The sequence below is a fragment of the Somniosus microcephalus genome, chromosome 4, assembly GCF_052327205.1.
Source record: "Somniosus microcephalus isolate GS21.2 chromosome 4, FLI_Smic_1.0, whole genome shotgun sequence".
Taxonomy (NCBI): domain Eukaryota; kingdom Metazoa; phylum Chordata; class Chondrichthyes; order Squaliformes; family Somniosidae; genus Somniosus; species Somniosus microcephalus.
The window spans coordinates 217,304,272-217,317,295 of record NC_140990.1 but is presented as its reverse complement, the minus strand read 5'-3'; the positions used below and the strand labels follow the sequence as shown (position 1 = coordinate 217,317,295).

Below are 13,024 nucleotides of genomic sequence, written 5' to 3'. Positions count from 1 at the left end.
ATCTGAACCTCAGTCTGTACACACTGCACAAACCACCACACCCCCACCACTCACCCACCAAGCATCTCCAACTACTAAAACTCACATCCACATCTCACACCTTGCCTACAATCACAGCTATTCAACCATGGCAGGCACATCTCCCAAATACACAGCTGCACACTCACTCATACACTTTCCTTTCTCTTGCAGGCCAAGCTGGCCCACAATAGGAGGGAGCAGGAACGAACAGGCGGGGGTGAAGCGGACATCCAACAACTTACAGACCTGGAGGAGCGACTGCTGAGAGTCATTGGGCGGCAGGTGGTGGGCGCCGTGGCCATCAACAACATCGACCCCTTTGGGGGAAATAACGGTCTGTTCATCCCCTCTCCTTCTCTCATCCCACTTCCCCCTCACAGCATAAGCCTTTCCCCACATTCCAGCTCATAACAGGAAACTTTGGTTTATCCGGAGGTTGTATGTCCGGAAACCTCGATCTACCGGCAGAAATCAGGAGCCGTTTTGTTAGGTTTTTTCTCTTCTCGTGGCTTTGTTTTCAACAGTCAGGCTCTGGAAAGTCTCTCTGAAGCTGTTGCTAAGCTACAGAGACGCTTCCAAGGTACGGGCTGACTGTTTACAAGCTGTTGCTAAGCAACAGTGTTTGTTGTCAGATACGGAGATGAAAACCTCTGTATGCTTCGACGTTAACTTTGTATGTCTGGCAGTTTTGATAGATCGGCAACAGCTCGGTCCCGTCGGTGCCGGATATAACAAAGTTTCCTGTATACTGTCTGCATTTCTTGCTCCCTTCCTGGCCCTCTGCCCTCACCTTAACACAAGTCTTGTGCCTTTATGCTTTCAGGTAATCAGCAACCAGCTGACCAGCCTGTCCCTGAGCCTCCCAGTGAGAGTGAGGTGGGACAAGAGGAGGAGGAAGAAAGCACTACGTCGTTGCATGTCTCACCCACAGACACCACCTCAAATACTGGGACTACGTGATCTTTAGAGACAAGTTTAGTGGAGGGGTCTGCACTGGCTGATGCACCGGGGACGAGCAGGCTGCAGCAAGGCCAGGGGGAAAAGGTAGCTCGGGAGCCAGCTCTCCAGAGGGAGAGTTCGCGGACAAGTTCTGTTGCACAGGACTCAGATGAGGACCTCGATGGGGAGGCGTTCACAAGAAAGGTGATGGGCATGCACACCAAGATGATAGGTGCAATAGCAAAGGTGCCCGAGAGCCTGTCGGCAATGGTAAGGAACGTGGAGGAGCCCGCCTCCAACACTGCACAGAACTCTGCGCACACCATGGAGCCCATCCTTGGCAGTCTGCAAAGGATGGTGGACTCCCTGAGCGACTGTGGGGACCCAGACCTCATGCCGCGTGTCATGGGCAATGTGGCAGCATCCATTGCAGCACAGGTGGAAGTCTTAGTGCTGTAATGCAGTCAATGGTTGCTGCCATCGAGTCTCAGACTGCTCTCATGCAGTCTCAGCTTGATGCCACGCAAGCTCTGACTGCTGCCATCGTCACTGGGTCCACCACAGTCCACCAGGGATCTCACGGTGTCACAGCAGGCCAGCAATCTGGTAGGTATGCTGAGGTGCTGCCCCGGGGGAGTGGCAGTGTGTTAGTCGAGCGGGAACCTGCTGTCCTCTCTCATGAGGACAGCATTCCTGCTCCCACCACTGCCACTCCGCCATTGCCCTTGTCGCTGCCTGTCATCCAGCCAGGCCAGACTGCTGCTGCCTAGCCTGAGGTGGTGCAGTCAACAGCCAGGCCTTCCAGGCTCAGAGCTGCTGGAGGGCATCCTGCAAGGCCATCTGTAGTCTCTGGCACCGACATTCAGCAGCCCTGCTGTAGCCACTGGGGACAGACTACGTGGGAGCAGTAGATTAGGAAAAGGCATTGTAAAGAGGGGAAGTAAGGGTTTGCACAAGGGTGATTAGTTAATATTGTTATTGTATATATGTGTTTACTGAATGTTGATAAATGTATTAATGCTATCTCTCATTTCAGCTTTGCGCTGTGACATGGCATGCAAAATGGATGGACTGATGGGAATGTGATGAGCAACCGGGATGGGGGTAGAATTTAATGGGACCGCAGTCTGATGAGGCGGTCACGGACTGCCCTTCCAGAAGGCCGATTGAGTGGCTACCTCCTCCCTCGCTGCTGTTCCTCTTCCTCCTCCTCCCCCTGAGCTGGTCCCGCTATGCCTGGTGGTAATGGCTGGGCCCTCATGATGGCCAAGTTGTGCAGCATGCAGCACACCACGACGAAATGGGACACCTGCTCAGCCAAGTACTGGAGGGCTCCTCCCTAGCGGTCAAGACAGCGCAACTGTTGCTTGAGCACTCCAATGGTCTGCTCGATGATGTTCCTGGTGGTGGCATGGTGCTGGGCAGTAGTGTTGGGGTTGCAGAGGGGAGTCATGAGCCAGGTGGAGATTGGATAGCCCTTGGCTCTGACCAGCCTGCCGCGAGCTTGATTTGGTGGCTGGAAGAGTACTGGCACACCGGTCTGGCGCAGGATGAAGGCATCGTGGCTGCTGCCAGACTAGCAGGCATTGACGGAGAGGATTCGATGCCTGTGGTGACACACAACTGGACATTAAGTGAGTGCTAGCCTTTGCGGTTATGGAAGACCTCAGGATTGTTACGGGGTGCCCGCAAGGCGACATGGGTGCAGTCAATGGTGCCCTGCACCATGGAGAAGCCTGCTATCCTGGCAAAGTCACATGCACGCTCATCCTGCTTCTCTCTGGTGATGGGGAAGGAAATGTAGCCACTTCTCCTTCTTTAGAGAGCCTCTGTGACCTCTCAGATGCAGCAATGGATGGCGAACTGCGAGATTTTAGATATGTCTCTTGCTGCAGACTGGAAGGATCCACTGACATAGAAATTGAGGGCAACGGTGACAATGACTGCCATTGTGAGAGCCGTGGTAGTCCTGATCTGAGGCTCAAGGTCTGGCTGCAGGAGGTGGCAGAGCTCTGTGACCACCTCCTTGCTGAAGTGGAGCTTCTAAGACACTGCTACTCAGTTAAATTTATGTAGGAGAAGAGCTCCCAGAATACTCTGGGAGGGTAAGGCATCCAGTTGAGAACCTTGTTGGCCCTCCTCCCTCTGGCCACATTTTCCAATGTTTGTCTCTGCCTCCGCTGCTTCAGACATTGATGCTGGAGGGCGAGGTCGAGTGCCAGTACAGCCCTCATTAATGTAAGCAAGTGTAGGATGTCAAAACCTTAGCAGAGTGAAAGTGACAAATTTTTAGCAGGCAGAACACTCCTGAAAGTAAGAATCGTTTAACTCACTGAAAACAGCTGTTTCGCAGTGTGAAACTGAGAAGGCAGCATTGATTGGCGACTAAAATGAAACCGGGTGTTGATTCCTTTAATTACCGTTCCTACAGCGGCCATCTGAATGCATCACGCCGCCTCTTCCTGTCGTTGTTCAAGCCAGGCGCTAGGGCGGGGGTGACAATCAATTTTGCATCTGGGCCATTAACGGGGCGTTCCAAACTCACTGATATCACGATCTGGCAGCCGCTAAAGGCCTAAGTGCTAAATGTTAGCACCAGCGCTAAATCCCAGGTGAATTTCATGTGCGGCGTTGGATTCGCCACGCCCTGCCGCAAGCCTATTAGCACCCCATTAGCACCTCCCCCAGGCACTAACGGGAGGTGCTAATATGTTGAATTTCTCCCCCAGAGTGTTTAATAATAGTAATAGGGCATTAATGACTAAGATCAAATCAGGGAAAAATAGTAAAAAGTTCAAATTAAAGGCACTATATGGCATAGAGATAAATGGGTTTGTTCTAGTAGCCATTACTGAGACGTGGTTATAGGGTGACCAAGGTTGGGAACTAAATATTTCCGGGTATGTGACTTTTGGAAAAGATATGTGAATTGAAAAAGGAGGTGGGGTAGCCCTGATAATAAACACTAGATAAAGGCAGTAAGGAGAAAGAATCTTCACCCAGAAAACCAGGATGTAGAATCAGTATGGGTAGAACTAAGAAATTAGAAAATACTGGTGGGAGTAGTTCACAGGCCCCCCTAATGGTAATCATGGAGGGGAATTTTTCAGGGGGGTCAGCAGGCGCCTTTGGTGACGGGGCAGGTGGGAAAAAAATTTCTCAACCCGCCGCCACGGGACTTTCCCAGATGGCGGGTCTGTCAACGCTGAACAGACCCGGCACACAGCGGTGGGGGAGGCAATTCAGGTCATTGTGACCTTGTTAAGAGCCGCTTAAAAAGTATTTTGAGCTCACCTTTAAATTTTACGAGGTCGTCCACAGGGTCCACGCTGTTCGGGGATCACGTCAGGTAAGGAAGTTTGTATGACATGGCAAGTGAATATTGTATCAGCATTAGAATTTCGCCAACACTGAGTATCACAGCTCATTAATATGGTATGCTACCAAAGTATCTTTGTTGTGATTTTGATCAACAGTTTTCAAGCCAGAAGCTGCCTGAATGCAAGAATAAATATGACAAGCATTCACTAGTTCTGTGTTCAATGAATTTGCTTGTATCACACATACAAGTTACTATAACAAGGCAGAACTCCATGGAGACTGAAGCACCCATGATTGCAGTTATAAGGAACCTGAAAAAGGACTTAGGATATTAATAACCATTTATTATGTTGGATTCATAAAGCTGATTAATATACTGGTGAAAGTTAATTGTTACATAATCTGGTGATTCATTCTTATTTCTGTATCCTTTTATTTCTTACAATAAAATTTATTTCTATAGCCTGAGCTTTGTGATCTGTCAGCATGCTGATTTGGAGGAGCTGGTGGATGTAGCTTCCTATTTCCAGTACATACCCTACTGGCGGAAGGATTCTTTGTTCAGCCTATGGCACATCATCTCACAACTTAAAGTTTTTTGGCCCAATGAAACAATTTTAACCTTACTCACCCTGCAGAAGCCAGGCGAGTGGGCAGTTAAAATGCCCTGGGTTACTTACCTGCCGGAAAATCACCTGGATCCCGGTGACCACAATTTTTACTCATGCTTCTACTCGGGCAGCTAAGCCACCCACCTAGATGCCAGTGCGGTCCTTCTTTAAAATCTTTTAAAAACAGGTCAAGTATTTTTACTTTCCTTTGTGGGGTCAGGAGTCTGGGCCCCGCAAGGATAGTCACGGCTTCTCCTGCTCCAGACTCTCCCCTGTCCCTCAGGGAACCCTCTTCCCCACACATACATTCATGCTGGCGAACCGCCCAATTTATTTAGAGGCCAGCAACCACTTCCTTCCCACTTCCCACCCATGGCAGCATGTTAATAAAGCCCACGAGTTAAAATAGCCCGAGTCTCAAATTTTCTCCAGTGTGCATTTTGTACTCGTGCTAATTATCCATCTTTTCACAAGGTCAAATATTTTACTAGGTGGTTAGTATTTTATACCAAGATATTCTTTTTATATAGCACTCTCCACTTAAAAGTAGTGAATTTAGTCATTCTTTTTTTTTAAAAACTTTCTCCCCATCTGTCCTGAGGGATAGTTCCTTGAGTGCTGTAGTACCTCACTCCAGAGGCCATTATTCACATATAAGCCTAGAGTGTCAGTAAGCTATTTGACTGCAGGAGTATCACAGCCACGTCCAAGCCTGGCTTCACCTGATATGAATCGTCACATCCATAAATTATCTATACTTTTTATACTGCTGTGACAGCATATGTATGTAGTATAATTCTCATAATAAAATATTAACTGTCATTTATAAAATATAAAACATTAACTGACTTCATAAAATATAAAACACCAGCTTATTTTTTTCACACGCATGAATAATGTATTTTAAATTCATTACTATTTTGTCCTATACATAACCCAGTACCTTCTCCATTGCTTGATTCAGCTTCGCATTTAATGTTTGAGCCTTTCGTAAGTACCGACTGACGTCTGTCAGTTCTCCAAAACTGTAGAATTCTTCCACTTGCTTAGCATAGCTTTCCAGTTCCTCTACAAATCTCTCAGTACGAAGCTAAAAGTTAAATAAATCATGAAAGAGGCACCCGTATTAAAGTTAGGCATATAGTATAGATTTTTTTGGTAATATGAATAATAGGCTTAATCTTATTTTCCACTAATAATCATAAAAACATTGAGCCCAAAATTCCAGTTAAGCCCAAGGGCAGAGAGCGGGCAGATCTCCGACCTGCAGCTGGATTCTGGGGTTGAACCTGGTTCTGCTGGGATTCTTCGTTTTTTTAGCTGCAGGCATTGAGGGGGACATGGCAGATCTCCTGCCTGCTCTCCCCGACATCAAGGGGGCATGTCTGGGGAATTTCTGAGCTACCTTGTACGCCCTTAAAAAGCGTCAGTGGAACTCACACCAGCTGAGAGCTTGCATGAGTCCAACTGAGGCCTTCTAAAGGCCCCAAACCTTTACTAAGGAAAGGTATTTGATCCTGGAGATGAATAATTAGCTTAATATTTTTTAGCTTACGACTCTCTTAAGAGCTGAAAGGTTTTAAATATTTTTTAATTCTCAGCTGCTAGGAGAGCCTTGACGCACTGTGGCGGAGCAGCTTTTGGTCACTCCACTAGGGTTGCCAACCTTCCAGGATTGTCCTGGAGTCTCCAGGAATTAAAGATTAATCTCCTGGACATTACTGAGAGCAACCCGGGAGAAAGGTCATGGGGCATTAAAAAAAATGGTTTTTTTAATTATCTTTAAACACTTTTGTTAATTAGTTATAAAAATATTGGAGATGGGAAAAAAGGGTTTGACTGGATGGGAGGTCATTTGATGAAACCTCCAGGAGGATGTCCAACCACAATTGGCAACCCTACTCCACTGTCTGCTGGTGAATCAAGGCGGGTGCCACTCATACACCAAGGCACCAGTGTGCCCACACTGACTATGCAGATGACACATTCCCACAATTCAAGACTGGGTCTCGGGTTTTGGGCAATTCCACTGATAGAATGGACTGACTGGAATTTCAGCTGCAATGTTTTTAGTGTGCTCTGTAAAAGTATTTTATTTCATCTTTGAAACACAATATATACTGATCATGCATTTCCTTGCAATTGACTGCAAATATTTTGGTAAACATACAGTAATATCAGAATTGTTAAGCCTCCCAAGTGAACACCATCATATATTAATGACATGGGGCCAAGTTAACATAAACAAAAACACCAGCAAAGAAATGTACCCAGAACTGAATAAAACCCCTCCTGTATGAAATTAAAACAATGACCCGGATTTTGAGTTGAGAATAACGGTGAGGCTATCAGCGCTCACTGTTATTATGGAGTACATCAGACGGCAACTTCCAGAGTCCGCACATGCATAGTTAAACGCGAGGTCTGGAAGTTGCTGTCCGAGTTACCCTGCTCCTCCACAGGCTGTGCTATAACAGCGCCTTGCTGATAGACTTGGAATTAAAATCCATTTAAGGGCATAAAGTTGCTGTACTTACCCACTAAACACAGTAGAAAAAGTTAGGGTTGGTGCATTCAGGTGCGAGTTAATTTTTAACGGTGTGATAAGTCATAATTACTGCCAAACGAGCTCTCTGGCACTGAAAATTTAATTTGTGTGCAGTCTCTAATTAGTGTTGGAGATATTTTTTTAATTTAAAGTTTTTTTTTACTTTTCCTTTTTGTCTCTTTTATTGCTCTCTCTTAATCCCATATTCTTTCCCTCTCTTTCTTTCGCTTTCTGTACATGATGTAAGAAAGCATATGGGAGACTTTCCTTTATTAGCTGAGGCACAGAATATAAGAGGAGAGGTTATGCTAGAACTATATAAAATACTAGTTAGGCGAGAGCTAGAGTATTGCGTACAGTTCTGGTCATCACATTACAGGAAAAATGTGATTGCACTAGAGAGGGTACAAAGGAGATTTACGAAGATGTTGCCAGGACTGGAGAATTTTAGCTATGAGGAAATATTGGACATGCTGTGGTTGTTTTCTCTGGAACAGAGGAGGCTGAGGGGAGACTTAATTGAGGTGTATAAAATTATGAAGGGTCTAGATAGTAGATAGGAAGGACCTATTTCCCTCAGCAGAGAGGTTAATAACCACGGGGCATAGCTTTAAAGTAATTGGTAGAAGGATTAGAGGGAAGTTGAGGAGAACTTTTTTCATCCAGAGGGTGGTGGGGTCTGGAGCTCACTGCCTGAAAGGGTGGTCGAGGTAGAAACCGCCATCACATTTAAAAAGTACTTGAATATGCACTTGAAGTGCCGTAACCTGCAAGGCTGTGGACCAAGAAGCTGGAAAGTGGGATCGCTCTTTTTTAACCGGCGCCGACACAATGGGCCGAATGGCCTCCTTCTGTGCCGTAAATTTCTATGAATTAAATCTACTTTATACTTCCTGGATTAGACTCTGCATGTCTCAGTGAGAATTCTTCAATCTGATTGGTTAAAGAACCACGTTATGGCTTCCCCTGCTCACACACGCTACAGTTCCCCTGAAGAGGGTGTCGCACTGGATCAGACGCCTGGGCTGGAATTTTTCCTACCAAGTCAGGTTGGGTGTGTGCAGGCCGTGTAGCGGATCGATACTGCGATGTATTGATCAGCCCGCTCTTCATAGCGACTTTAGCGTAATGACCCCTATTAAGGCAGGCATGCACGTTTCCCAGCTCTATTAAATGGTGCGGGTCTGATGACATCATCGATGACTCATTTCCAGTGGGGATATTTAAAACAGCCTTGGCCACAATGCATTTGAATGTTCGTGTAGGAGTGTGGAAGGAGTATTGGAGAGGAGCGTGTTGTTGCTGACAAATAGAAAAATTAGTTCACAAAGACAGAGGGCTACACCCCGCTTTTCCGATGCCTCGCTACATATTCTTGTGGAGGAAGTCAGAGCGTGCAGGGAGGAAGAGACCCCCCCTAAGTGGCCAAAAGGGCCTGGCTCCAAATTGCTGAGAAGGTCAACAGCAGGCATGTTGTAAGGAGGACCTGGATACAGTGCAGGAAGAGATTCAATGATCTCATGAAATCAGGAAAGGTGAGTGCAAAGTCACACTCACCTTCATCCTGAAGTGCCTGGCAACACATCCCCATCACTCTACCTTCCCAAGCCTACTCCTGTACATCATTCCTCACACCAAGATACCTTGCACATCCACCCATCCCTCCCTTTCTATGTACATACTCACATCCCCATCTGACTACCCACCCCTCACACTCACCCTCATACTAATGCAATCATACCACAGAAAGAGGCCATTTGGTATTGGTACCACAATCCATCATAGTCACCCCTACAAATGAAACCCACACATTCCTTACACCCATTCCATCACTCTCACTCAAACTTCTCTTCTTTCTTTCCTTGCAGGAGAAGAGAGCGCACAACAACAGGGAGAGGGAGAGAATCGGCGGTGGCCCTCCATCCTTCAGTACTTTAACTGCAGCAGAGGAGGTGGCCCTGCAGATCTCAAGAGTTGTACAGCTGATGGCGGGGGGAGACGGAGAGAGGGGGACCAGTCAGCAACCTGGTGACAGAATTACATCTCATACAACCACATGGTATACAGCAGTCACTCATATGGTGACTGATGACAGCAACCAGTGAATGTTCATCATGTGCATAATGGTATCATTACCCATTCTTAATATAACATTTCTAAATCATCTCTTTACTCTCCCACAGGCCCATCAAGAACCTCCCCCACCAGCACCCCCACCCCCGCCAATTGTCCAGCCGGAGGAGGAAGACGACTCCTCAGAGGAACCTCCAGCCTCTGAGGGCGCACCGTCAGCAGATCCAAGTGCACCCAGCACCAGCGCAGATACGCACACCTTAGTGGGTCCTATGCGAGATAGAGTAGTGTTGTCACCTGGTGTCTCACACATCACAAGTGAGCAAGAGCGGATGGTGTTGACAGGAAATGCAGTGGAGACACCTCGACAGAGGACACAGGACACTCTAAGCTCTGCTCAGCTGAGCCTTGGGGGCCATCGAGAAAGAGGGTGATCCTGGAAGGGCAGCAAGAAATGCAGGAGGCTCTAGCAGGTTTTGCAGGCATGATGCCTGCAAATGTGCAGAGAATGGAGGTGTCCATCTCCACATGAGCACTACCATGTTGCAGGTGATGGCGATGATGTGCTCTTCCATGGAAAGGATGGCCACCTGCATGGAGCAGCCAATGCGCCACTCACAATAGCACATGCTAGCTATGGAGAACAGATGCCAGAGGCTCATAGACCTCTTCTCTGTAATGATATCAGCAAATAGTGATGGTATTTGCCTGTTTGATTATTTATGCCTTACCAGCATATTTGCCTGATTGATTATTTATGCCTGACCAGCAGAGGGCATGTGAGAGACAAGCAGTTTAGTTTTAGTTTCGTTTTAGATGGATCTCTAAGATGGTGTCTCCTGTAATGCTGTTAACTGAGTTGAACGTACTTCAGATAAAAAGTCATTCTCTTTCATGAATGTGTCGTCATTGAACCCACATACAAATCAATACATGGTGTCAGAAGTGATTGAAAGAGATGAAGAGGAAAAATCTGAAGTTAAATCAGCTCTCCACATATTAGCAAGCCAAAAGAGAACATCGTTACTTACCATTGGAGAATAGCTAACGAAGTGGAAAAATGGAAGGTTTACACCCACCGGCGAAGCTTCAGTTGACAGGTAATGTGGCTGAAAATTGGAGAAGGTTCAAACAACGTTTGGAGTTGTATTTATCAGCAATCGGAGCTGACGAGAAAAGTGATAAAATGAAAGCGTCAGTGTTCTTACATGTCGTGGGTGATGAAGCGCTGGAGGTGTATAATAACTTCACATTCGCTGCTGATGGAGACAAAATGAAGCTGGATAAAATAATGGAACAGTTTGAGGCCTACTGCATACCTAAACGTAACGTGACGTTTGAGAGGCACAGATTTTTCACATGTGTACAGAAAACGGGAGAGACTATTGATCAGTATGTGACTGAACTGAGAAACCGAAGCAAAACGTGTGAATTTGGGGGACTGACAGACTCGCTGATAAAAGACAGACTGGTGTGTGGTATTCCAGATAATGGTCTAAGGGAAAGACTGCTAAGAGAGCAAGGTCTAGACCTGGGAAAAGCCATAGCACTGTGTAGGGCCACAGAGACTGTGAAGTCGCAGTCAAAGGAGCTGTTCAGTGACAGTAGCTGCAACGTGGATGCAGTGAGAATGAACGGACACAAACCGTTTAACAAAAAGAGCGCCAATGTGAAAAAAGGGGCGTGGCCAGCGAACAAAAATGAAAGGGGCAATCGAAAGTCATGTAGTCGATGTGGTACACAGCATACACCAAAAAAGTGTCCAGCATATGGTAAAACATGCAATAGTTGCAACAAAAACAACCATTATGCCCGTTGCTGTAAGAACCAAGTGCAACAAAGTAAGGTCCACACAGTAGATGAAAGCGAGATAGAGGAGTTCTATGTAGATGTTGTGTCTGAAAACATAAAAGAAAAAAGAGACTGGATGTTGACACTAAAAGTGAATAACATACACATTCCATTTAAATTGGATACTGGAGCACAAGTTAGTGTGATATCAGAGGCTGATTTTAAGAAAATTAGACCCAGACCAAAGATACATGGAATAAAAGTGAAAGTGACAGGATACTCAGGTACTGATATACCAGTGAAAGGAAGATGCATTGTCAAAGTGACACACAAGGACACAGAGCACACGCTAGCATTAATCGTGGTGCCAAAGGATGTGCAAGCCATACTAGGTTTAATAGCCTGTGAGAGACTGAAACTGGTAAAGAGAGTCCTCGTTGTGGAAAGCGAAGGAGAGACAGTCTATGATGAACTCATGAAAGAGTACAACGACCTATTTCAGGGTCTAGGTTGCCTTCCAGGAGAACACACGATCAGAGTAGATAAAAGTATGCCAACGGTCATACATCCATGCAGAAAAGTTCCGTTTGCTCTTCAAAAGCAACTAAAGGCAGAGTTGGACAGGATGGAAAGCCTGAACGTGATTCAGAAGATAGATGAGCCAACTGAGTGGGTGAGTTCCCTCGTCGTTGTGGACAAAAAGAATGGAAAGCTCAGAATTTGCCTGGATCCAAGAGATCTAAACAGAGCAATAAAGAGAGAGCACTTCAAGCTTCCTACACGTGAGGAAATCATGTCACAGTTTGCAAATGCAAAGTATTTCAGCAAGTTAGATGCATCATCAGGATTTTGGCAGATGAAATTGGACGAGGCAAGTTCAAGACTGTGCATGTTCAACAGTCCATTTGGCAGATACAGATTCCTAAGGTTACCATTTGGCATTGCCTCAGCTCCTGAAGTGTATCACAAAACTATCCATATGATCTATGAGCACCTGGAGGGAGTTGATACATCAATGGATGACATCATAGTATGGGGAACCACGAGAACTGAGCATGACGAGAGACTGAAAAAAGTGCTGGAAGCAACAAGGAAAACAAACCTGAAGATGAATAGAGAGAAATGCCAGCTCGGGGTGACAGAACTGACATTTGTGGGAGATATCCTTAGCAGTGAGGGCATCAGACCAGGTCCCAGAAAGGTGTCCGCCATTGAGAATATGCCAAAGCCACAATGCAAAAAGGACATGCAGAGGTTTAATGGAATGAACAACTATATGGGTAAATTCATATCCAACCTCTCAGAAAAGATGGCGCCACTGAGACGACTAACTGAAAAGAACATAGAATGGGAATGGAATCATGAGCATGAGAAGTCATGGAGCGATCTAAAGAAACTGCTCACAGAGGAACCAGTTCTGAGGTTTTATGACCCAGCGAGACCCATCAAGATATCATCAGATGCATCACAGAGTGGGCTCGGTGCCGTTCTTCTGCAAAAATATGACTACTGGCAACCTATTGCATATGCATCGCGCTCAATGACAGACGCGGAGACGCGATATGCTCAAATAGAAAAGGAGCTGCTCAGCATCACATACGCCTGTGAAAGATTTCACCAGTTTGTGGCAGGACAAGCAATCAGTGTAGAGACTGACCATAAGCCCTTGATTGCATTGTTCCAAAAGCCACTAAATAGCTGTCCGCTTAGAATACAAAGA

The 13,024-nt window shown here is 46.2% G+C and overlaps 1 protein-coding gene across 2 annotated transcripts in view; it reads right to left on the bottom strand.

Moving 5' to 3' along the window:
• The window catches only part of dnah7 (dynein, axonemal, heavy chain 7), an 816,199-nt gene that overhangs the window by 695,612 nt on the left and 107,563 nt on the right, over window positions 1–13,024 (bottom strand). For both annotated transcript variants that reach the window (XM_085985836.1, XM_085985837.1), the window contains exon 16: window positions 5,836–5,982. In XM_085985836.1, coding sequence (XP_085841962.1) covers window positions 5,836–5,982 — 147 coding nt within the window. The remainder of the gene's footprint in view (window positions 1–5,835; window positions 5,983–13,024) is intronic.